Source organism: Nipponia nippon, unplaced genomic scaffold, assembly GCF_047370975.1.
Source record: "Nipponia nippon isolate SJK-2023a ecotype South Korea unplaced genomic scaffold, ASM4737097v1 scaffold_6, whole genome shotgun sequence".
NCBI classification, from domain to species: Eukaryota; Metazoa; Chordata; class Aves; order Pelecaniformes; family Threskiornithidae; genus Nipponia; species Nipponia nippon.
In genome coordinates this window covers 50,930,700-50,956,348 of record NW_028262380.1, presented here as the reverse complement: position 1 = coordinate 50,956,348, position 25,649 = coordinate 50,930,700, and the positions used below count along the sequence as shown (strand labels likewise).

The window sequence follows — 25,649 nt, the reverse complement described above, 5'->3', positions numbered from 1 at the left end:
AGGAGCGGCGCGGCATGCTGCATGAGAGCTCCTGAAGGTTTCTCTCTCCCTTTCTCTATAGTTGGGTTTTCAGATAAAAGTTTCACAGCCAGATTATGCTGTGAAAGCTGCCTGACATCTTGCAAAAAACAGCCTAACAACATTGTGCTGAGAGAGACCTGTTAATCATTTTCAGTTTCGACAGTCAGCTCCACAACATTCAGCCTTCCATTGCTGCTGGAGAGCTAATAAGATGCGAAGTCTTTGGTCCAGATCCCCCAGGTTATATGGTCTCGTCTGTGAAATCAGTGGAATTTAAGTAAATATTGAAAGCATCTGGCCCTTTCTGTCCAGGTTGCTGTTAGCTATTATGTGAAAGATTGTAACATAATTCTACCTGGTACGAGTTCTATTAACAGAAGTTACTGCTTGGGATGAAATGTGGTTGTTGTAACTTATTTCTGTTGTTTTCTTTTTTTTTTTTTTTGGCACAAGAAAAGTTCCCTTTGGCACAGGGAAAAACAGAGCTGGGGGAGGGTGGTGTGTTGGAGGATTAACTGGGGATTTTTTTCCCTCTCCATGCTAAAGTCTGTTCTTTCTTCCCTCAGTCCACTGTCTTTGTCCTGCTTTTTAATACCCCAGATACTGTTCAATACAGTCCATACTGCATTTTTATGCTTTCAGTTATTTTTTCCCTAAATTCCTCTGCTGATGTACTTCAGCATTGGCCAGGTGAAATCAGTGGCTCTGTTGTGACTTATACAAGCACAGCCTCAGAACCTTTCCCTATGGCAAAGAATAGCCTGATCATTTATTAGAAAGGACTGAGGCTCAGCAGTCTTGTGCTGCATTGTGTGTGCCATAAATTTAAAACTGTGTTTCTATGTATCCTTCAAGAGCTGTTGGTGTGAAGCAGTGAGGAAAGGAGTGGCAATACTTACCCCCACTCACTTTGAAACCAGGAGCTGAGAGCAAGAAGGGTGCTCTTGCATGCTCTCGGTGATGTACTGCTCAAGAGTTCCTCTGAGCTCTGTGTTGCTGTCAGGGAGCCGAAGTTTTTGCTCAACTGACTCTTGAGCACATGTTCAGTGCTCAGGAATGGAAGTTTCCAGTCTGATCATTTTTGATGTGTTATACCCTAGTAGAACAAAGGAATAGTTTATCAGGGGCAGTGTGGCTTGTGGATGAGTTGTTTACTACTCCCTGTGCTTAGCTGGCACACGGCCTTCGAGTAGAACAGTACAGTCATGACCTATTTGGCAAGACCATCCAAATTCCCCTGTTGCACTCTCTTGTCATAAGGTTTTGTATTTTCCTTTGGTAATAGAAAAGCCAGTGGAGTAGTCAAGGGACTCAAAGTCCATGTTCTGGAAACTTTGTCTCTGGTCTTCTGCAAATGCATGCATGAGTCTCCTTAGGATGTCAACAATAACATGGTTTCTGTGCAGTCATCCATGTGAGTTTGCAAAGTGGAAGGCTTAATTACCATGGCTATTAACAAAATGGCAAGGAAATCAGTACATACAAGAAATAAACTGAAGAAGTGTTTCCAGTATAATTCACCTTTCCACAGTCAATATACGTTCATGCAGTTGCTCTTTACTGATGGTGGTGCTTTTCCCTTAGATTGAATTCTCTTGAGTTAATTTTAATAATCTTAGGAAATACTGTATGCAATTGTATGTAATCTATATATTCACCCCTTTTTACCATCCATATAGTGTTTACCAGTATTTAAGAACATGTATTTTCAACCTAATATTGTTCTTTGTTTAGGTTCCAGGACCAAGGAAGGAGTTGTTCATGGTGTCACAACAGGTAAGACAATTATCTCTTAATTTCAACTGCTTGGCTACGTTTGATTAACCAACCATTTAGCTGTTAAAAATTGTGTGTATTTTTTTTTTGAGAGCACTCATGAATGATAGGAAAACATGGAAAAATTGAGAGGCAGAAAGCAACATTCATTTTGTCAAAATGCATACACTGTTTTACAATCAAATATGTAAATTTAATCTAGTTGTTTCTCTGTGAGAAAGCTTTTTCGAGGGATGTTCTGAATCAAAGTCAAGCTGTACTAGTATGAGGCAGGGACTAATGAAACCAGGTTCCTAAACAGAAGGAAATAACTTGCTTTTGTAGAAAGAGATAAATCAAGAGTCTTTCTGTTGTTTGTGTATTGCAAAAGATGAAATATTCTGTGCTGGAGAGTTATAAGCTAGTTGGCATAAAAAAAGGGAAGTCTTTCTTAATTTTTTTTTTTTTTTTTTTTTGCTGTGGAGAACTTTGACCTATAGAAACTGGAAAGCCTGGCTTGGGTGCCCAGGTTGCCTCCTTGTGATCTGAGGAGGCAGGAAAGTGGGATCTGGAGGTGGGAGTGAAGGAGAGGAATGCCACTGGAGGAGGACTGGCAGGCAAAGTGGGGAGGGAGTGGGCCATCCGTCAGGAGGGCTTTGACCTGCTGATTCCGGAGCTCGTCGTTGGACATGACCGATGCTGGTGGAAGAGACAGGAATTACTGCAACGAATGGAGGAGGGAAAATAACGTAGAAGGAGCCTCCGTCATACAGTCGGGACCGTAAGAGCTAGGTAGAAAGGAAGAACCACAGGGAGCGTCGGCAGGTGAGGCAAAGGCGGCCAGCGGCGTGCCCGTCTTTCAGCCTGCCCACAGTGAAGCTGGGATGCACGATGGGTTTCGCCTCCGCAGTCGCTGCTGTGAGCTGCAGCCTCGCTGCAGTCTGACTGCACCCGCGCTACCGCTGAGCTGGCTGCTGCCTCGCTGCCGCACGGCGTCACTACGGCGCGAGGACTGCGGCGCCACCCGCGGCAGCGCGCGAGTCGCACGCGGGACCCGCGCGGGCGGGGAGCGGCTGCGGCTCGGCAGGGGGCGTTCCCCGCGCGGCGGAGCCCGGACCCGCTGACTGGACGAGCCGGCCGGGGGCGGAGCCCGCCGCCGGCCGCGCGGGTGATGCACGGCAGCGGGAGCCATCAGCCCGCCCGAGGGCCCGCAGCGGGCGGCGGCGGTAGCGGGCCGGCCCCGCCCTCTGCTTTGCCGGGAGAACCGCTACGGCCCCGCGGACGGAGCTTCTGTCGCAGCCTGCATCCACCCGGGCTTCAGGCTGTGCGGGCATACGCCCCGAGATGGAGGGCAATAGCGCACCTGCGAAGGCGTGAGGTGGCGGGTGAGCCGCTCTGCCCGCGGGCCGAGCGGCAGGAGGAGGTGGGCAGGCTGCGTTGCGTCTGACAGCGTGAGAAGGAGAGCGCCCGTGGCGCTCTGCCGTCTCTGGTGCACACAAGCCAGCTCAGCGTGGCTGCTGCGGAGGTAGGTCCAGGGTCTGTCCTGTGCGGGAGGAGGGCAGCGTTGTGGGGGATAGCGGGGGCGGAAGCAGGTTACTGCACGGAGCTGTAAGAGGAACCGTCTCGGCTACCTTTACGGAATAGGTACGAGGCCCTGGGTATGGTAAGCAAAGCGCACAATAAAATAGAAGAGGAGGAACGTATGTAAGCACCCTCACCAAGAGCACACCAACCAACTCCTGGCAGCAAGACCTGCATTAAGACCAGTGCTGAGAGGGAACAGGGCTGAGGGATGGTCATTGGTGACTCCCTCCTGAGCAGAAGGGAGGCACCCATTTGCAGACCAGACCCTCTTTTCAGGGAAGTTTGCTGCCTCTCTGGGGCCCCGGTTGGGGGTGTCACCAGGTGACTGACGAGCTTAGTACAACCTTCAGGCTATTATCCACTCCTGATCTTTCATGTGGGTACTAATGATGTTGTGACCAGAAGTGCAAGGTCAATCAAAGGAGATTTCAGGGCCCTGTGAAGACTGCTAAAAGGTTCAGGAGCACAGGCAGTGTTTTCCTCAGCCCTCCCAGTAACAGGGAGAGACTTTGGAAGAAACAGGTGTGCCTGAGACATCAATACCTGGCTTCAGGACTGGTGCCTCTGCCAGAACTTTGGTTTTTCTAATCATGGAAGAGTCTTTGAAACACAAGGTATGCTAGGGCCTGATGGGATACACCTATCCCAATGAGGAAAATGTCTTGCTCATAAGCTGGCAGGACTGATTGAGAGGGCTTTAAACTGGTACATCTGTGTCAGCAGAGAATTCCATGTGAGCTTAATACCCAAGTATCACCTGTGCTTTTAGTGGTTCTTCATCCCAGCCTGAGGTCTGTTTCCAACAACGCACAGATAGTGCAGTTTCAGATAAGCTGTGCTTGCTGCACCCGCCATTATGCTGCCACTGCAGCGTGAACATGCCCCATCACTCCATTCCTCAAAGATTCTTGTGACTCATCAATGTGTCCCACTGGAGCTGGTTGGGTGGGAACATAGAAGGGAAATGGCTTACAGGAAAGAAACAAATTTCAGACTTTTGATAAACTGATTTGAATTTGTCACAGTTATGGGGGTTTTGAAATGTTTTTTAGAACTGCCTAATCTCTCAGTAGCAACAGCACTTTCAAACTTTGAAGTTAATTCTGGGCATTTTTATTCACATTAGCATTTCTACACTGAAAAAGAGTGAATTTGCATTTTAAATTGATTTGCAGGGATCATTTTAGGTATGAACTGAAACCAGTAGCCAATGATTTGTAGTAAGTGGCAAAATGAATGGAAGTCTTTGATCTCTACAGAGTGCAGGAAAACCTCAGCGGACCATAGTGCATTGAATAGAACGAGTAATTTTCCGCTGTAGAATATAGAACTTCTGGAGATGTGAAGAAAATGCATGGTCAAGAAATGTAAGGTGTTTTCCCCCTAACAAGTTAGATATCAAATAAGTAAGGGAGTACAAAAGGATTTCTTCTTTCTTTTTGTTTTGTGTACAGCTGGTGTATCATTCACCTGTGCTCACATAAGCCAATGCAAAGGATAAACAGCTGGAGGTAAACTTAACTTGGCAGTACTTAATATCACAACTCAAATAAATGATTGAGAAGTCAGTCAAGAGTGTTTTTACTAACAAAACAGAACAGAACATCTATGATAGTCCTTCAGAGTTTATCCTCAGGCTAAACATGCATGTTCTTGTTACGAGATTTGAAATCTCAGCTGGTCAGACCTCAATTAAGAGAAATATTCAGAGGGATCATTACTATAACCAGTAGAAGATTGCAGTAGAATGAGATTTGAGGCACGTATATCTAATATCATCACAAATGTGGGAACAGCAACTGGCAGCATTACCAAGCAAGTTAATAGAGGTGATGTTCACCAGGCTGGGCTGTGGTAGAATAAAAGTCAAGGACATTTGCACATGTATGAAACTTGCTGAAGCCCTGAGGCTCTGTAGTAGGTTAGCTTAGTGAGGAACTTCTTTCCCTCCTCCTGAGAGAAACAACTGATCCCGAATGCTGTGAGTATCCATCTTTATCTGATTGCAATGTGTGTAGTGAGACAGGAAATTTTAAGTATATTAATAGAATTTTTGACAGGTTTGAAAAGATGTTAAATTTTATTCTGGAAGACACGAAACAGACTATAAAGGCAAACATAAGGAGAGCACATCTGTTACCTGCTGCGCCTATAAATAGAAAATTCAGAAAAGTTACTGCAAATTTTAGGCAAAACAGTGGTCACTCCTCACCTAGTTTAGGAAATGGGTGACACACAGAGTGAAACACCTGAAGTTTGGGAATAATGGGTTCTTTGCCACAGTTTGCTTCCTGCTGGCCTATTAAACTGTTTGAAAGGAGTTTGGCTGTTGAATGAAAATGGAAAATGAATAGAGGACATGCAGGTTGAAATGTGGCAGTGAGAAGAGGAGACCTAATGCAAAATCCAGAGTGCATGGTTTCTAAAATGAACCAGTATGGGCTTGGTAGTGTATGAACAGAGGAGTTGCTTGGGGCACATATTTTAAAAATAAAAAATTAAAAAAATTTGCAAGTCTATGCAGAGTTGTTCTGGCAAGCAGAGAAGGTAGCTAAAAACAGATTTGGGTTCACTGTAGCAATGCTATGAGATATAATACGAAGACACTGAGAAGTGCTAGCAAAGTTGTATTAGAAATCAAATCCATTTAAATAAACACTATTAAAGTTGATGTGACAAAACTGTCTTTTAGGGCACTTGTAACGACCTACTTGTCTCTTTTCATAGGACTAGGAGGTTGCTGGTTCTGGTGGTCTTACGATGCACCAGGGAGTTAATATCATGTGAAACCTGAGGTGAAATAACATGTTTTTGTAATGTGAATAAAAACGATTCAAGAAGTTGGACACAGTCAAATGCAAACTAGAATCACAGATCAAAATGCGTGTGCGTTCACAGTTGTGCAGTCAGTCCTTTCGTACTGTCTGAGTTCCAAGGTCCTGCTAGTTTTGCTATTTTTTGAATATTTGTGGTTTAAAACCCTTTGCTGGTGAAGAGACTGGGAGCTGACACACCTCAAAGTGCTGAACAACTATATACACTTTTCGGTCAGTTGCTTTCCAAACCCAGAAATACTAGACTGAGGTGTTTCTTGCTTTAAACAAAGTACGGCCAGATTGTACCAGGTTCAGTGGCGTTGAGACACTGTAAAATGAGGATACCAGGCTGTGATTCACAGGCATATGGTAAGCATGTTATTTGTCAGGTTACCCTTTCTCAGAACTTCTGAAGACAAAGCATCTTTGCTAATTGGTTTTATGGGGTGTTGACTTGTGTATCTGACTTGCCTGCCTAATTAACATGTCTGCTGGCCTTTGACTGTAAGTGCATAATTCATCCATCTTGCCTATCTCACAGGGATAAGTGTCCAGAAATGTACAGTATCCAAGATGAAATATTTACAGTCCATCTCCTGATAATCAAAGTAAAGCACTGGTTTGTACAAAAGATCAGGGCCAAAAAGCCCTTGATACTTCAACTACATGTACATTCCCTGAAGCTGAGTCAAGGCACAGTTATGAACCATAGTAAAGTGTTTTGCTTAATTCTTTTATCTGATCATTCTTGTACTTCATAACATTCTTAGTCATTGGTATGCCTGTTGTGTTTGTTTCAACTCCATCAGGTATCTTACAGTAACTCGTTTGAATTAAAGAACCCCCAATGTATTTATGCCTTCTTTGTAAGTGACTTCTTCAAGGACCTAAGGCAATCTTATTTTCTGAAATACATATTCAAAAGTATATTTAGTGCAGTAAGAGTAGTTTCATTAATTTGGGGAAATCCTGTGATTTTCATCTACTTTTATTGTTCAAAATTGAAAGTAACTAGTTCTCATTTTGAATTGTTCCAAAGGTTTCACATTGATACTGTATGTTACCCAGTTGTCTATCACCAGTAGGGAAAAGAAAGCCTCAGTGCTAATAATTCTTGCACAGTGCTGTAGTCAGTATTAGAACTTCAATTTCTAAGTTAGCCTTGGCGTGGTCATTGTACACAATCCCGGGATCATTTACCGGAATGGACAGTCTGCGTAGCTGGACAAAAGTAATCAGGCCATAGCATAGCAGAGCTCTGCAGAAGCTGATTTACTCTGTTTCTCAGCACTGTGATGCAAAGCAGACATCAGCTTTACAAAGACTTAATGGCTTAAGATCATTAAACAACCTGGTATTCAGATGAATTTAATTAGTTGGTATCAACCCCCTGCATTCTGAACTGATTTGTTTGTGCACACTTAATGCTTTTCCCCTGTTACTACTTAGTGTAAGCAATAAAATATATGAGACTGGAAACCTATTTTGTTTTTACAATGCTAGGGTTCCAGAGCTGAAGGGTCACCAAGCTGGAGCTTATTTATAGAGTCACTCTAGTAATAGGGACTTCGATGGTGTTTATGTATTCCGTAGAGACAGGAAGACTCTCTAGTCACTAGTCTCGCTAGTGTGAGTGCTTTTGCAAATCTGGGCTATGTGTATAGTTTGCTGGATTTATTGTCATTGCTCCGATTTCTGAAGCAGTGTATGAGGGATCTTTCATGCTACCTGCTGTGTCAGCTTTCTTAGGCTATGTCTGAAATAGAAGCAATCTTAAATATACTGCTTTTGTTACTGCTTTTATCAGGTGTCTTGTTGTGCCAGTAACAGCGTTAGCAGCCTGATTCTTTGGGTTTTTGTTCTGTTTGCATGTACTGAGCCTTTCCTAGGGTAATGTGTTTCTGGGAGGAGAAAATAGACTTCAGACAGAGCTTTCCCAAAACATTCTAATAGTGGAACGGCAGCCACTGGATAGTTGCTCTTGGTAGGTGGCCATACTTGCCATAACAACACAGGCTAACAAACCTGGTTTTAATAGTGGCGTCAGGAATTAGGTGTTTTATATTGCAGCATCCACAGTGCACCCAATTTCACTCTATTTCTTCATATTTTGCTTTTGAGGTGCAATTTTTTTAAGATCTTGAGATAATGAAACTAATTATGATTATTGACAATGAACACAAAAAAAGTGCAACCATGCTTTATCATTTTATCAGAAGGGAGGAGTCCACTTAAGAGCAGCTGAGCATGTGATCCTTTGTCACCATCAAGCCTGCTGAATTTGTCCGTTTTAAATGTTCTGCCATTCAATGTATTCTGGAAAAGGGAGTTTTCAAAACAGTGTGTGTCACTTCCATACAAAAAAAAACCCCAAAACAAACAAACAAAACCGAAAAAACAAACCAGAACAAAATATATATAAAAAGGACCTTGATTTATGTATTGTCTGTTGGTTTTGTTTTCTTTTTCCTTCTCTCCCAGAAAAGGAATGAGACAGAGAAGAAATAAAAAGCAATACTGAAACATACCCAAAACATCTCTCTCCTTTTTCGTGTTGTTTGTTTTTTGTTTGGTTGGTTTTTTTTTTAATTTCTTGGAGCATATACACTTTAATACACTTTAAAGCGTATTTTTGCAAGATGTTACTTTTTTTACATAGCTCTGTTTGAGATTTCTTCTCGCTCTTCTAAATAATAGGGAAGTGTTAACAAATTTCCATCTCATAATGTTACTCAGTTTGCCTCTGAAAGACTCCGTGCGCAATCAGATCTTAATATTCTTTGGAATATATGTGTTACTAGGACACAGACCTTAAGATATGTGTTTGCAAGAACTATTGAAAAACTTTATATATAGACTTCATGTGTAGAATCCAGAGCTTTTGTAGTCTGTAGCTGATAATAATCAAATAGGGCACCTTAATAGATGTCTTCCTGCACTCACTAGCATTATGTCAAACCTTCCCTGAGGGCAACATTTGCTTTTCAGCAAAACCCACTTTTGATTTTTTTTTTTTTTTCTGGAAAAAGCATGGCGATAGAGTACTGGATGGATATAATGAAATTTCTTGTGAAGTTGTATCTTACTAGCAGGTATAGGTTGAAAGATCTTTGGAACAGACTGTTTTTCTGTTTCTGGTTTCAGACAATGCATAGTCCATTGTTGTCCTGCTCTATAATGAAAGCTTCTCGTTTTGGTCATAATAGAGATAATACTTAATCAGTTACTAATTTTTCACTTAAAGTTAGTTAAAGTGAGTGCTAAATGATCTGCCTCCATTTTCAGTCAGCAGATATTTATTATTTGGATCTTTAAATAACAACCGTTCGGAAAAAGGTAGAAAGGTAAACAATGTGCCTGATGTGTAATTTTTATTAATGTCAGTCATAGCAATCTATGCTGCGTGCCCGGTGATATGGACAGCTGATACTCTTTATGGAAGGAATTAAAGAAATCTAATTTATCCACAGAAAGTCTTTTCTTCATATGTGCTTCCCAAAAAAGTCTCTGAAAGGGTGGCCTGTCTGCCAAGCAGAATCTATCCTGTGATCATAAAGAGTACAAATAGAGCTATGAATACTTTTTATGGATCAGATGGGATTTGGGCTGAAGGAAACTGTGGAATTAGTTAGAACCACAAAGCTAACCACTGGATGTTTTTGAAGAACAGTCCTTTGTTTAGATGAGTAAATGTGTTTTTTTCCAAAAATCTGGCCATGTAACTTTAAGGCATAAAGTCATCCTATCTCTTTTCTTAGAGCGGTTTCACTATAGTGCAAGCTGCTGTCAGAAAGAGCCCTTGGGGATGAATGAGCAGAAAGAGCTCAGTAATATTCTGAAAAGTAGAATGGCAACTGCTGATATATATGTAGGCTAAATGAGTTGTTGTTTCCCTGGGGCTTGGAAGTCAGCTATTAATCCAGTTTGCTTTGGCATTCAGTCTTTTTGTAGATTAAAATGTTATGGATGGACACATCAGCAGTGGGACAAAAATCTCAGAGAACCGGATAAAAGGGCGTATTAGAAATTCTCTGAGTAACAGTAGCTGTGCTTATTAATCACGTACATTTTAAAAAATAAACAATCAATGGCTTTTGAGTCTAATGTAAACAATATTGTCTTCCTTGCCCTGTAACATGCAGTAAGTGTTTGGTGGACTAATTGGAGTGCATTTCCAAATTGAGATATATTGAATGCGATTATTATACATTACACAGTGAGATGGACATAATAAGGGCCCTTAAGTAATGACTTTTCTACCTTAAAGTACATCCAGACATGAATGAAAATGTCAAATGTCTTTCACGTGAAAGAAATTGAGCTGCAAATAAGGCTTCTTTTTACTGATGCTGCTCCAGTGTTACCAGATGGATAGTCTCATTTCTTGAGATCCACTTGGGGTACACAAAGTATAATGGCCTTATGGCTCTTCATGATGTGGGGCTGTCAGTGATAGATACAATTCTCTGAAAAATATACAGCTCGCAGAGCCGTAATGCGTTTTTCCATTTTCTGCTTCTCAGTGGCTGAGAAGACCAAAGAGCAAGTGTCTAATGTTGGGGGAGCTGTGGTGACAGGAGTGACAGCGGTGGCCCAGAAGACAGTGGAAGGAGCCGGGAACATTGCTGCAGCCACTGGCTTGGTGAAGAAGGATCAGTTGGCCAAACAGGTTTGTTTATTTACAGTCTTTTCCAGATGAAGTAGTGTATGATGAGTGGACTCTCTGAACTGAAGGGCAAATGGAGTGTTTTCTTTTGTGTCTGTCAGTGGTATGAGTGCAGGATGATGTGTTACGCTAAACAAATGAACAGCAAAGAAAATATCTGCTGTTTATAGCTTGTATTTTGAGTGACCTGCAGGCTTTGGGAACTTGAGTAGGATTGGGTATCTAGCATTGCTATTCTGAAAAGTCTTAACAAATTTGGATCACTGTTTAAAGTGTGATCTCGTGGTGATTCTGAACTCAGCAGCCTCTAGTGGGGGCCTACAGCTACAGGTTCACTGTACAGTTGAACAGGAAGATAACTATTTTTCCAAATAACTTAGGATTGAAAAGCAACCTGCCAGAGCGGAAAGGTGAAACAGCAAATCTCAGGTTTAACAGTACAATTTGTATCCTCTGCAGATGAAGAGCAGAAGGGATCGTGTACCAATCTACTGACTGGTTAGATACATTGCATTTAAAGTCAAGATCTAGCTGGAGAGTCACTGTCTTCCATGACTATAGTGACATGAATTCAAAAATGCCTCTGAACCATTCTGAACTCATTGGATTAAATTTGCTCTAGCTCATCCTATAAAACACCCTGTAGATATTTTTATTTCAGCATCAAGGTGAACATTAAGTATTTGCACAATACCAAGAGTTACTACACTTTTGCTGGTACACTGCAGTCATATTCTTCCACTTACACGAGGTCAAAAGTGACCCCAGATAGCTAGTGGGAATGATGCTTTTCAAAATGTGTATAGTGTTGTTTGGACACAAAAATAACCCAGAATAGATAAATACGTCCTTTTGCGCTGTTTTCTGTGTGAACATTTAAGTGTTAGAAAAAAAACAGGATTATGAAGAATATTAGTATTTGCAGAAAAATATGGGTGTCGTATCGATTTACCATAAAGAAGTTCTATGGTGTGTCTTATTTCCAGCTGGTGTCCAGAGGAGCTGTTAAAATTGAATCCTTAAAAACTTTTTTTTTTTAATCCTTATCTGTTATTGAAGTGTATTCCTGTCTGACAAATCCTAGTGGTGCTTTAGTTTGGGGGGAAAAGGGGGTATTACACTGTGGTAGGCATTCACTCCACTGTGGTGGATTGGTCTTGAAAACATCTCACAAGTGGTTTTGTTCTCTTTCAAAGCAGTTTTCCTGAGGGGCTTTTTAGTCCTTTTTTTCTTCATCTATAAGTAAAACATTGCTTTTGATGTGGCCATGGTCCATTGTAAAAGCTATGTTGTAGATTTACAAAATTGAGTATCTAATAAACTGCCAGGGGATACACAAGTATGGCATGGCCACGGTAGTCTATGCCCCTAGTTTCTGCTAAAGCTCTCTTGTAGTTTTATGCTGAGAATATTCTTTTCTGTTCGTAGCTCTTCAAACTCAGTGTCATGAGGATCATCATTGCTGTAATACGCGATTAACTACTTCAGTATTGACCATACCTAATATTTTTTTATCTTTATATTAATATATACATATAGATCCTTATAATTATAAAGTATGAAGCGAATCTCTGCTGACTTTCATTTAATTCTGTTCTGTATATTGTAAATCTTAAATATGAGTCATGATGGCTGTAACAGAATAATATGACATCTGTGAAATTAAAGAACATCCATAATGTACATGCATATTATTCCATAGCCCTATAAATAGCATCATTATTCTGAACTGGTGCTTTGTTCTTTAGATACGCATAACCATTCATTTGATTCTTCATACTGGTATTTTTAGACTGAGATTCTCAGTCACCTATGCAGTATGGCCATCTAGCTGATGAGTATCTACAGCTCCTAGTGGACTGCTCTGCATGTCTGTCTCTTACTGGTTTTGCAAGGGATGAGTAGCCATTTCAAAGATGTTAACATCAAAACTGAATCGTGTAAAGGTATTCTAAAACCTAGTATTTTGCATTCCTGTGCAGTTCAGAGGCACATGAGATTGCTTGGATTTTCCAGGTAACTGACAGTGGGGCAGGGACCAGGTGTGGGCATTCAGGATACCAGCGGGACACAGGTCCCTTGTAGGACACAAGGTGAGTCTTTCTGAAATAAGTGAGGATGCCAACGAGGCATACAATCAAAATATCAACGTAACTTCATGTATCCTGTCTCTGGAAGGTTCTGTCTCTTAAGGCTGTGATATCTCTAGTCTACTGTAAATTGTGAATAAGAGACCCTGACTAGGAAATCAATTCCTTGAGCTTCAGCATGGCTAGCCAGTGCCTTTGGCAGGGTATTCTTCCTATGGACATCTATTTGGAGTTGTACTAAAGCAAATGGCTGTGTACCCAATATGCAAGATGAACACTTACCTTGCTTACACAGTGTAAGCAAGTCATGGGATTTGACAGGGAATTGCAAATGAAGCATATCCATTGAAAGTGGATAGAAGCATGATTACAGGCTATTTTTCCACAGAAGGCTGAAGGGCATTAGCCAATAATCTGTTATTTTAGTTGGCTTCTAAACTTGTGACAAATTATTTCTTCCAGTTCACATGGACCTGCATAATTGAGTCCAAATCCTCCAACTGAATGTAGCAAACAGTGACCTCCTGAGACCCCTTCCAACCTGAATTATTCTGTGAACTGCTGTAATCTCAACCTCCATGCAGCTGGAGGAGTTTACTTATTTGCCATCAATTACAGGATCAGGGACTGTGAAATAAATCATAGAATATCTCAAATTGGAAGGGACCCATAAGGATCATTGAGTCCAACTCCCTGTTCCTCGCTGGGATCAGCTGCTTCCAAACATGTGTGTCTGGAAGCCCATCTGAACTAACTTGCCTGTGTGAAAGCCTGCAATCTCGTGTGGTGACTGCCATTTTTCTTGTGCTGTGATGAAGTCTGGTTTTGGCTTTCAACTAATTGAAAACAGTTGTAGTGTTTCTTTACCTGTGGATACAACTATATTTATGCAAAGGAAATAGTAAGCAGATTCTTGGTAAAATGCTTTCTCAAGAAGTTTGTCTGAGGTTGCCTAGTGGAGCCTTTAATACTGGCGTGCTTTGGACCATGAAGGACAGGTTTAACCGCCCAACTGAGGCCAGGCGGGAGGGCTGCTGTCACACCACACTGTCACCTACCCACCCCACAGCCAGTGTAAGCGGGCAGTGCAGAGTGACGGCTGAGACTAGTGAGTGACAGGGCTGACTTAATACTGCCTGACTGAGGACTGCCCAGGGGATATATGCTTTGGCAGAAACTCTCTGCTTCACACAAGCAAGGGTAGTGGCAGGTAGTAGTAACTATAAAAGGTTAACATACTGCAAGTAGCGTTTTAATAAATGACAAAACAATTCTTAGGATTATTTAGATTCCAAAAGTTCTTTCATGCGTTGCCAGCATGCATTTAATCACAAATTATTTGTAATGCACACTAGCATTTAGCATACAGCCTATTAAAAGTGGATTAACTCTTTATAAAATAGTTGTAAATTTGAGCCTAATTTTAAAACCTGCCTATAATAATACTGTTATTTATAATTATTGGGACTCTTCCTGCAAGCAGAAAAGAAGTTGCTTCTCTTTTTCATGCTTTCTTCTCTCTGTTAAGAGAAGGTGATAAGCTGAAATACTGGGTTATACAGGTAAAACATGTGTTTTAAATTTATTTTGTGACTGTGCATGTTTTTATTTGTGTACAGTGTAAGTGTGCTTCTAAATTAATTGAGTTTAAAAAAGGGAAGATTAATGATAATTGCATTTACTGTAGAAATGAATGTGTGTTTTCCTAAGTTAAGCAAGCTGTGAAATCTTTTAATATTCTATTTTCAGCTCAGCATGAACATATAGATCCAGATAGTATGGAGGGGTACTAGCTAGTGAATTTCTAGTGTATATAATACTGCCCGAGAACAAAATATGGATCACAAAGTTTATTATTCTCAGGTAGGTAATTAACTAATTGAAGTTTTTAACCTCACTAAATTCACGTCATTTGGTTCTCTAGCATCTCAAGAACAAATCAGTAAGTTCCATGATTTCTATGGTGAATAATTTTATTTATACTATTCTAGCACCAAAATCCCTAGTCAAGCTGAAACCTCAAGGTACTTTGAGTACCATGCAAAGATATAGTTAGACACATTTTGTGTGCCGTAGATCTCACTAAAGTAAATAGAGTAGCAGGCTTTGTCCTTACCATGTTTGGGATCCATATGATCTATATGGATGGTGTTTGGTATCTGTATGTGCTAAATACTTTCTCTTTCTAGAGTGTCTGTTAACACCTTTACAGTAAATAACACTGTAAACACAAACATAAAATTACAGTAGCAGATAACATGTAGATAGATAATATACTTACAGAGCAGGTAATATAGCTCATTGGTTTAATTACCAAGCTTTCAGAGAAAAAGAAGGCTGTAAGTGCGAAGACTGTCAATTTAGGCATTTTTTTTCCGTAGAAAATATTATTTAACTAAAAGCCCTTGCTAACTGCATTTAATATGAAAATTACTATAGAAGAATGAAAGCAATGGCAACTTTGCTGTATCTTCTTCCCCGCCTCCCAGCCTGTATTTCCTGGGACTCCTTAGAATTCAAACACTGTCCTAGCATAAGCATTCGGTGCAGCGGACCCCACACGTGTAGAGTATTTCTTGTCACATTACTTTTCTTGGCCAGAATAGCTACTCTTACGAACAACCAGATTTTTCCATGGACCATTATACATTGCTTAGAGCCAGGGTGATTCCACTTTGGGGAATCACCATAATCAAATATACCAATATGTAGGAGCCTTTTTTATCCTTTTTACAGGGAAGCTCCATGAGACATTGTGCACTGCTGGGAATAAAGGCATGATGACCTTTTTAATTTTGATGAGATGAGAGAAACTGAGTTTTGATGAATATACTAAGCATCACAGTGTACTCCAGCCAGCTATTATTTGTTCATTTGGGCAATCTTACTGGGAGAAGGGATGCAAACCCTGTAAGTGCCTCTGAAAATTTGTTTCTCTCTCAGTGGTGAAATGGAGGTTTCTTTTCTGCTTTATTAAACGCCCATTTGTGAAATGCAAGCGATACCTCATCTTGCAAAGATTTCTGTTTTGTCTTGTTGCAAACTAAGATTCCTTAGTGTTCCCAAAGAAGTTTTAATTGTCACCTGTAGTTTAAAAAAAAAGAAAAAGCTGACTATGAAATCTTTACTTTTTGCACTTTACATTTTGAGTTTTAAAAATGGAGAAATCAGTTTAGAAATCCTTCCATAGAAATCTATGTGGAAATAACCAGAAACTTAGGATTGACATTTGATTTTTACTGAAGTTATCTTGGGTAGCAGTCCTCAAAGTTTAAATGCCCAACGTTGAAGTTCCCACCACTGTTTTAGCAGTCCCCTTGCTACCTGAATACAATATAAATGCCTTGCTTAGTACTTGAAAAAGTTCAAACAGGCATTTTCTCATTTTGTCTCTCCTTTTTTAAGATATATTTTGCATATTTTATTTCCTACTGTGCCATAATACTGACATGCCACATAGAAAATTCTTGAAGCTTTTAAAACTGATGTTTTTAATGTACTTTTTTTGTAAATAAGGTTCCAGAAGTAGATCTAATCATGGCAAAATTGAGTTTAGGTGAAATCATGCGTTTTAATAGAATATGAATATCTCCTAGTTTTCTGACAATCTTTATGCTTAGTATACTGTACAGGATGCTTGGCTCGTTGAAGGATTCACTGTTCCCTATCTTCTTTCCAGTCTGTAGGTGAGTCAATCTTGAAAAGCTTACCTCAGAAACACAAAGGAAAAGCTACTCAGCAGAGATATCCAATTTCTTTCTTCAGAAAGGGAATTAGGGAGTTTTTCCACCTTTCCATTACATTGTATGCTATGAGCCAGCTGAAGTCCCAAAAGGCTAATAGACCCCAATGAAAAGAGGACAGTAAGTGTGAGTTACATGAGACTTAAACTGTTGTTCTTTTGTTGGAATAAGCAGGTTTATTCATCTCCCATAGAGCTTATTATGAGGAAAAGGTCAAGCCTTGAATTAAGCAAAGAAACTTTAAGAAGATTTTGGTGTGGCAAGTACAGAAATAGCCTTCACCCAATTAACTTCTGGATTTGATGCTTTTCCGCAGGCACCGTAGAGCTAGCAGGCTGCAGGGGTGCAGCAACATCTCCTCAACTACTTCTTGCCATTTATCACTGTAATATAAGATCACAGTAGAGAATGAATAAGTTTAATCATTAAAGATATGTAATCTAGATCCCTAGCAAGCCTGCCAAGCAGCCAGAGGTCTAACCCCATATACTTGAGCCAAGCAGTGCCAGTTCTGCCCTGTGGTGCAAAGCAGAGAGGTGGGAGTTTTGGTTGTTCAGGGTGAGCCCGACCACAGTTCTGATGTGACGCTTTTTCTTGGTCTGTAGGAGCAATTACAGCAGTGGTTTGGAAAGCTTGCATACTGTGGTTTCTGGTAGGATAACTAGCAGACAGTAAATCTTCCCCAAAGAAGCCAAAGTGTTTTAGATGATGTATAGGAGAAGGCCTGCTCAGGTAGTCACAACTGAACATCAATCAGGCAATACTTGCTTTCAAATTTCTATTTAAATCATAACATGTGAAGAGCACATAGTCTGAGTTAGGTTTTAGTTCTTTCCCTTACCGTTTTATTTCTTGATCTATGCATAATGTATGAGTGACTGCTGGAAAACAGAAAGGATATTTAGCAGCAATTAGCGATGTTTCCTTTTTTAATGTATATAGATGGATTGAGACTGGAAGAATGAGGAGAGAGATTCCCCATTAGGGGATCCACATTGCTCAGGAGCTGAATCACAGAAGACCCCTCTTAAGAGAAAGCATTTGTTAGCTGTTTCTTTGAATTCGTGAAGGAAGTGAGACTGTCAGTGAACTGACATTATCTCTTTGGTTGTAGCATAGCTGGGCTGATTTATTTTGGTAGGGCCTTTCTTACCAGTCTCAGAATTAACGATAGTGTATTGTATTAAAACATCTATAACAAATCAATTCTGTAAAGCTAATCCATATTCTTGAAACAGGAAACTCTGATTTATTATAAATCATAAGGTGCCTATAGGTAGGCAATATTAAGGTTTTGAATCTGCTTTATGTACACAGTCAAATCTCCCCCTCATGACAGTGCACATATTGTTTTGGATGGGAAAGCTCAGGAATCATCTAGGTTGTACAGAGGTATGAATGTCAGTAGACTTGTGAAATTGCATTACAATCCTGTATGAATGCTCTGTATTGGAATGCAAGTGGCTTTGATTCAATGATTTGTAGTTTGTTTCCAAAATAAATTAAACAATTACCATTGAGGCCACTTAATGCAGTTTCATTAATTACAGCTCGGCTTTCTTTTGGTGTTTCCACATGGGCAAGCCCCACATATGTAGCTTAGTATAGGCTGATGCTGCATAATGGCATTGTAAAGAACAGTACAGAGTGCTTGAAGCAGACTCTAATGTTTACAAGCAATTTGGTGAAATACGCTAATGATGCCCATGGAAAACAGGTTGATAAATAGGAAGGCCACAGAAGTCACAAAGCCAGCAAGGAAATCTACCTTTCTTTTGCTTTATGAAAGGATCTTATCTGTCACTTCCTTCTCGGCAGCTATGTGCATGTTCTGGTAGCACTTCTGGACACAAGTAGCTTAATTTTATTTCACTCTGAACACCACTATTTGAAATATTTAAAATTAGGCTGGGCAAGATAGAGATGAATATGCAGAGAAAATAACAATACTCAGGAAAAAACAGATGGTGAAAGATGGGTGACTCCAGGTAGGAGTGCTAGAGTTTCTGTGCCTGTTGAAGTGCTGGGAGGATTTTGAATTGCAACCTGTGCTTGGCCTCCCTGGTTAGCAGAGAAAATGCCTTTCCTGCTGTGGGGCATGTTGTCAGTATTTTTTTCTTAGAGGGCAAAATAGTGGTATTTAAAGGAAGACCATGTTGCCTGTGTCAAAGCATTTCCATCCATGGACATCTGTGACTCAAGCAGAACTTAAGTTGGCTCACAAGGGAAGAAAACTTGTGTGGTATTATCTAAATATCCTGGAGGTTATTGCTCTTCATTAATTCAGGAACAAACATGAGTTTAATGTAAAGGTCTTCTGAGTTTTCCTGATTTCCTAATGGATTTCATGCTGCGAGATAACATTTCAGTGCAGACTGATGTTCCGGGTCTACCTGCTGCCTTCACTACTTCTGACTGTAATGTATTCCTAATCACCTGTGGAGGAATTAAGTTGAGGGGCTTTTGGGTGGTATCTTATTGCTCTTTGTTTTCTAGCAATTGCTCAACCGCAGATTTAGCTTTGACCCTGCAGAAATAAAGTACCCTCATCCTTAAACTGAAGGTGCCTACCTCCCTTGGTCTCCAAGAACAAGAATTTTTTGCTAGCTGATAGAAGGGTGAACACATTCTCTACTAGGAGTTGTTCATATGTTATGATAATGAGATAATATTTGACATATCTACAAATACCAGAACACAATTTTTCATTTCTTTTTCTTTAACTTGTGAGGGAGAAGCAAAAGATGCTCCCCATCCTTTTACCAGGAGACCAACTATAGCATTTATAAGGGTTTGCTTGTCTGTAGTCTATGCTCTTTTTCCTCCCTCTTGTGTTCTTTACTCCGGTCTGCCTTCCACCTCCTATATCCTCCATCTACAGTTTCCTTTCTGACTAACCTGATATGCCCCCGTAGCATGTTCCAGGCTGCTGTGTCTGTCTCCCCTGTGTATCTATGGCCATTGCATTATGCAAGTCTCCCAGGCTAATGTGGGACCGGTTCTGTTTCAGTGTCCCAGTCTTTCCTATGCCTTCATCTGTGGGATTTCAGGCAGTACTCACAGAAGTTTTGTTTGTTTTTTTTTTCTTTCCCCTGCTCTAAATAGTTGCCAATCCCATGTTAAATATTCAGGAAGGTTGCTGCTTGCTGAGAGGAATATGTTTAAGTTCGTTTGGGGATGATTCATATTCATGCCAACTATTCCTGTTCTTGCCCACTGTTGCGCAAAAGATTCAGCTGTTTCAGATGGGAAATAGTTTTATGTAACCCATGATAGTTGGGCAAACTTAATAGTGGCATTTTTGTGCAACTTAAGGTACAGGTTTTACAAGCTTGCAAGCATTACTGGGTTACAATAATGCTCTCCTTAGTGTCTTCTGCCATGTTTCAATGTTCCTTTTCTCTGCTGGCCAAGATGAAGTGTGTAAGCCTTGGAAGGTAAGGAGCTTAAATGTGATTTGCTCAGTGCCTATCTGGAAGTCATTGTCTTCAGAGGATTTGTGATGATAGCTGGTGCCATTTGCTGATGGTGTAAAAGCCAAACATTGCAGCTGGCAGGCTTTTTTAGCTAGCAATGAAAGTTCATGGTGCTGAAGTGACATTTTGGCAAAGCACTGCAATGTGTGTTTATGTCTGCCAGTCTCTATTCAGCAAAGCACTGCAGTGGGATGCTTAATAGGTATGAGTGGCAAATTGAGGTCCTGGATTGGTGTGGTGATGAGGGTTGTATAAGCTTCAAAATGATTCAGAACTGAAGCGTGCAGGAAATACCTCTCTGCGGAGAAATAGGTTAATCTGTAATTCCAAAATATCAATCCAATGTCATCTCCTAAAAAACAAATAAACCCCACCTATAGGTTAAGAGGAGAGGGGAGAAGAAAGAAGACAGAATGCTTCTATTAGGACTACCTAATTACTGGCAGTGCTGTTATTACTATTGGTAGAAAGGAAGTTTATATGAGGACTAGTGATAATCAGCAAATAGCAGTGGCATCATTTTGGTGGCTATTTTGACCACTGATAGAATTTCCTAAAGAATCTATGGATTAATAGATAAAAGCTTGTACGTAGCCTGTGGATGTCTGGGACTTCTTCAAAGCTGCTAGCACATAACAAAAGAGAAGAGATGACCTATCTTTTCTACAGTAAACTGTCATTAAACTGTCTGGCTCTCATCTGCTTTCAGCTGTGTTAAATCTGTCCCTTAGAGAAAGTTAAGTGGCCTGTGTACGGATTATTGGTAATAATTTTTCACTTTTTAAGTACTTGTCTCAAAGTGTTTTAAAACCTTCCATGATATATCTGGAGACTGGAATTTGTTACTGGAGAAAGCTACATTGAACGTCTCAGAAATATATCTGAAAATTTAGATTGCAAACCTTTTTTTGCCAGTGGCTTGTCTAATGCAAAATATTCCCTGTGAGGAAAGTGCTAAAGTAAGCTGCTAAAGTTGTCCTGTAAAAAACCCATGTTTTTTGCAAGAGTGAAGCAGGCAGAGAACCCAATTCTGAAATGTATTGGACCTATTGACTGCTCTCCAAGCTTTCGGTGTTAGCTTTCAGAGCTGTTCGCTCGTGCTTTGTTAGCACATGCCCAGGGGTTTGACAGGCTTGGGTCAGAAAAGTCAAAATGAGGAGGCACACCTAGTAAAGAACTTTGCCCTGCTTAGTAGGTTAGCTATGAACAGAAAGAGGAGCAGTCTGTAACTGTGCAGAAGCACATAAAACAGGATTTGTCCCTTTGAAGCTGCTTAATCCCTCTGTCCCACCTCCCACTCCTTCCTGTGTGGAAGGGGCATCACCTAGAGCAGCGGATGCCCTGCCAGTATTATGTCAGCCACGCACATTTCTTCTCTGGGGCTGTGGACAAAGCAAAGGTTCTAGGCTTTTTTTAGCCAACCTTTGCTGTAACCTTTCATTGTGAAAGGTAATCCTTTCTTCATGTGCTATTATATGTAAAGAAGATATCTGGATTTTTTTTTTTTTCTTACTAATGCCCTGTGATGGTTTTAGAGCCCAAAGGGTGCACTGTGGTCTAAATGGACATGCATTGCCCTGCAGTGGTGTGAAAAATTCAATTAGGGTGTCAGGGTCAGTGTCACTCATGAGAAATGTGTTCTTGTCCAGAAAGACAGTATTTCTAAAGGGAGTGTCCATTCAAGCTGAAGAAGGGAATATGCCAGTGGTTGAAACAAACCATGATACCTAAAAAAAAAAAAAATTTTTAAAGCTAGAAATGCAAAATATGCTTGGGGAAGGAAATTACAAAGGCAACTGAGCTAGGGTAGAGAACACTTATAAGACTTGGAGTTTCTCTTAATTTTGTGTGAGCCTTTAGGAAGGAGGCTGGAAGCTGTAAAACGTGTTAGCGTTCTAGGATTGAGAATTGACTACAAGTTTCTGAATGCTTCTAATGTGAAGTATTTATAATTAATTAAGCTAATAATTTATAAACAGTTAATACTTTAAAGGTGTTGCAACGTGTGGTTTAATTCTAAGCATGTATGCAGTCACTGGCCAGTTTGGTAGAATTTATATCCCTAATGCAGTTTATAGATGATAATGTGCACATGAAACACTAATGCTTTGCCTAATGAATATACTTACGGCAATTAAAAATAACAACATTACACTGTGGCATCAAACACTTCAGTTCATTACTTAATACCCAGCATATCTTAGTCATGTAAGGATTGCACTCTAAGATGCTTGTTTAACCCCTGTCTGACTTAGCTAATGCTTTGTATAGTTGATCTGAACAAATGCTTCTTTTCAGATTCCTAGTAGCATCAGTTTTAGTGGTTGGGTCACTTTTAATTTTGTGCGTGCAATATTTCATCTTACAAATCCCTCAAGATATAACTGACAGAGTTCAGACAGACATACTGTATGTAAATTATTTTGTAGAGAAAGATCAGAGATCAAACGGAGCTGGAGGCTGAATTAATTTTCCTCTCTGGAGAGAATTATTCTAACAGGTCAAGAGCAAAGTCACTGGAAATGTGATGTAAATATGAATGTGTTTTGCACGGATCCTCAGATGAAAGAAAGATTTCCCCCCTCCTCCTCATCCATACTATGGTTTTAGAAATCTGTCTGAAGTGCATTTGCTGTGTTTGATGGTTCTGGACCAATGCATTTAGCAGCTAAATGCTCTTCCTTGCCCATAGCATGGAGACAGGCTCTGTACTGCCCTGTTATGAGTGTATATTTGCATAGCAAAAATTCAAAGGGAGAGGGCAGGAGGGATTAGTGATGGCTGTTGTGGTAGTGTAGCATAGGGTTGTCAGACCAACAGGTAGAAGATGGGAGCTTCTACTAGGAGCTTTATGTTAGTTGTTTCCTTTTGCTAGCTTGGAATTTATAAAACAGCTTCTTGAAATGAGGATGAATTTTTTCAAACATCATTATTTCCAATAAATTTCATGTGTTTACTTTTTTAAAAAAATAAGTAATAGCTCTTCTAGTAGCTTTGAAGGAGGGCATGTGTTCACATACAGCTGACCTGCTGTCTAAACCAGAGTAGTGAACTTGCTTTTCACGGTCATCAGCATAATGTTTCCTTCATAGACTATTTTTGGAAGGGGTGGTGTGCTCATCGTTCACAGGAAAGGTAACGGATTTAGCAGTGCTTCTTTCCACCTCCTACACACCATCTATGCATCTATGAGATGGGGTTTTTAAGTCTTAGTTCTCTCTGCAGATTTTCCCCTGAGCTTCATTTCAGATGTATGCTTTATAAGACGGCTGGTTGGACTGCTGTAAATGCCTACTGTTGTCCAAACTGAGAAATAGGGGAGGCTGGGAGAGGTAATGAAACCAGTTTAAAAAGCAAAGTTTAGGCCTTGCTTTGGAATCTATTTGGAGTGGTATAAATGCCTTGATGACACTGAAGATGAGGGTAGTGGATTTGTTCATTTGTCTTTTCCTGGCTTCTTCGTTCCTTAGCTCAGTTTTATGCCTCTAGATTTTGTGTGGTACGTAACAAGAAGGGAAGCAACTAAATGGAAGCCTTTGCTGGCCTCCTGAAGGAGAATCACGCTTGGCAATTCATCTTGGTGTGCAGGCTATGAGAAGAGAGCATGGAGAAATATCGGTCATACTTGACATAAAATGGATGAGCGTAGCTGGTTCAAGGTGTCATCTCCAAGTTAGCATGTTCTACAGACTGTTAAGGACATTCAGTTACTTCAAGTTTTGTCTGTGCAACTGGGATTTAAAACTGGCCTGAGAAAAAGGTAACTGTTTTGACCAGGACAGATGGTGCTAAACCCAACCTGGCAGTGTCCATTGACAAAATGCTGTTGAAGGCTGCTGACACACCTTGTTTCTGGTGGTAAATCTTGTTAGCCTGGTAGTGTATTCTTTGTGCTGATTGTTACAAAGAAAGCCAAGTACGTAACTGTATTATTTCAAATGGATTACAAGGTTAGTTGGCAGGTAAAGTTTTCTCTTTAACTCTACTCACTACTTCTACCTGCAGCTCTGAAATTTGTGCTACCACTATTAAACACCTTCATCAGTTCCACGATACTCTTTATCCTTTACAGGGAGAAGTCAGAAAGAAAATTACCCTTATGTCTGGTGTTGTGTGTAAAGTTTGCAGGCTGTAATGTTCATCCCATGTCAGGATCTGTTCCTGTTCTAGAAATGTTATGGAAGTTTAGCCAAAGACTGATCATAGCTGTGGATGCTCTGCGAAAGGCTCTCTTGATTTCAGGAGGAAGATGCACAGAGGATTAGGACCTGGTCAGAGTTGTCTGTGGAATGATAATGTTTCAAGTCTTTAGGTTTTTAAACACTGATTTGGTTTTTTTTAACTTTTTTTTGAGAGAGAGAGAAAGCAAGCTCTTCCTTTGTTTTGAAAGTACCTGAATCATTTAGGTGAATGTGAGCAAGTCTGCTCAACGTTGTTTAGAGTAACTCTCTAGGCAGGGCTTGGCATTCACAGTCATACACTCCTTAGTACCTCTGCCACCCCTTATCCTGTTTAGCCCGTGGTAAGGGAAGAGTTACTACCAAACTGTCCTTTGGGGAAAGAAGAGGCAGAAGGCAAGTACCTTTACATCTAGAAGCATGTGTTGCTGTTCTAGGACATGAAACAACAGGTTTCTCTCTCAGCCAGTATTGATATCTCCTCTGAAATCCTCTGAGGTTTTTCTCTGCATCCTCTAGTTAGCAAAAGTCTATTTTGTGGAGACAAAGCAGATGGTGGGGATGAGTTGGGTTCAGGAAGGATGCAAAGACTGGGTAGAGGAGATCTCATGGTCGGGGAATGGCAGGGGGGTGGGAGGGAAGAGTGACCATGCATGAGAGAATGCAGCTCTTTTATTCCCCTAACATTCAAGCACCATGAGGCAACCTCTTAATCCTGTTTCCTTGGGGTGTGGGATGCTGGCACTGAACTCCCCCTCCAGAAATCTCTGTTTCTGCTCCTGGGCTGCTGGAAACAGGGAAGAAAAAGGGCTCAGCCTGTGATATGGGATGTGCAATGGATTCTACCTTTCTTTTATGCCCAGCTGCTCGTTTTTCTGCCAGCAATATAGTGGCTCTGAAGTCTAGCTGCCTTGGAACTTGAATATTTCAGCCTGATGTTTTGCCTTCTTGGTGAATACTGGTCATGAACATTAATCCCATGGGAGGAGAGATTACATTTAAGATTCTTTTTTATAACCGCTCTGCATCAGTCCTAGTGCTGATCCCATTGCTAATTGCCAGGAGACTTATTTGGAGCAGAACTTGATCAGTGCTGAGTGCTTTTGAATGTCACATCCTAATGCTTAAAACTGGAGTTTTTGCATGTTCTGACTTTATTTAGAAAAGCAGGGCTTTTGAGTGATTGTTTTTCAGGGACAGATTCAGCTAAGATTTCAGTTTATCTGAAAGGACTTGTACAATGTCCATCATGTCATGTTCTCTTCTACTGCTTTCCTCTCCCACCCTTCAATGCCTGAAGCATATTTTGAGCTGTGTGCA

The 25,649-nt window shown here is 40.6% G+C and overlaps 1 protein-coding gene across 2 annotated transcripts in view; it reads left to right on the top strand.

Annotated features, from left to right (window-relative positions):
- The window catches only part of SNCA (synuclein alpha), a 70,093-nt gene that overhangs the window by 5,365 nt on the left and 39,079 nt on the right, over positions 1–25,649 (top strand). For both annotated transcript variants that reach the window (XM_087736444.1, XM_087736445.1), the window contains exons 3-4: positions 1,756–1,797; positions 10,700–10,845. In XM_087736444.1, the coding sequence (XP_087592570.1) occupies positions 1,756–1,797; positions 10,700–10,845 (188 nt within the window). The remainder of the gene's footprint in view (positions 1–1,755; positions 1,798–10,699; positions 10,846–25,649) is intronic.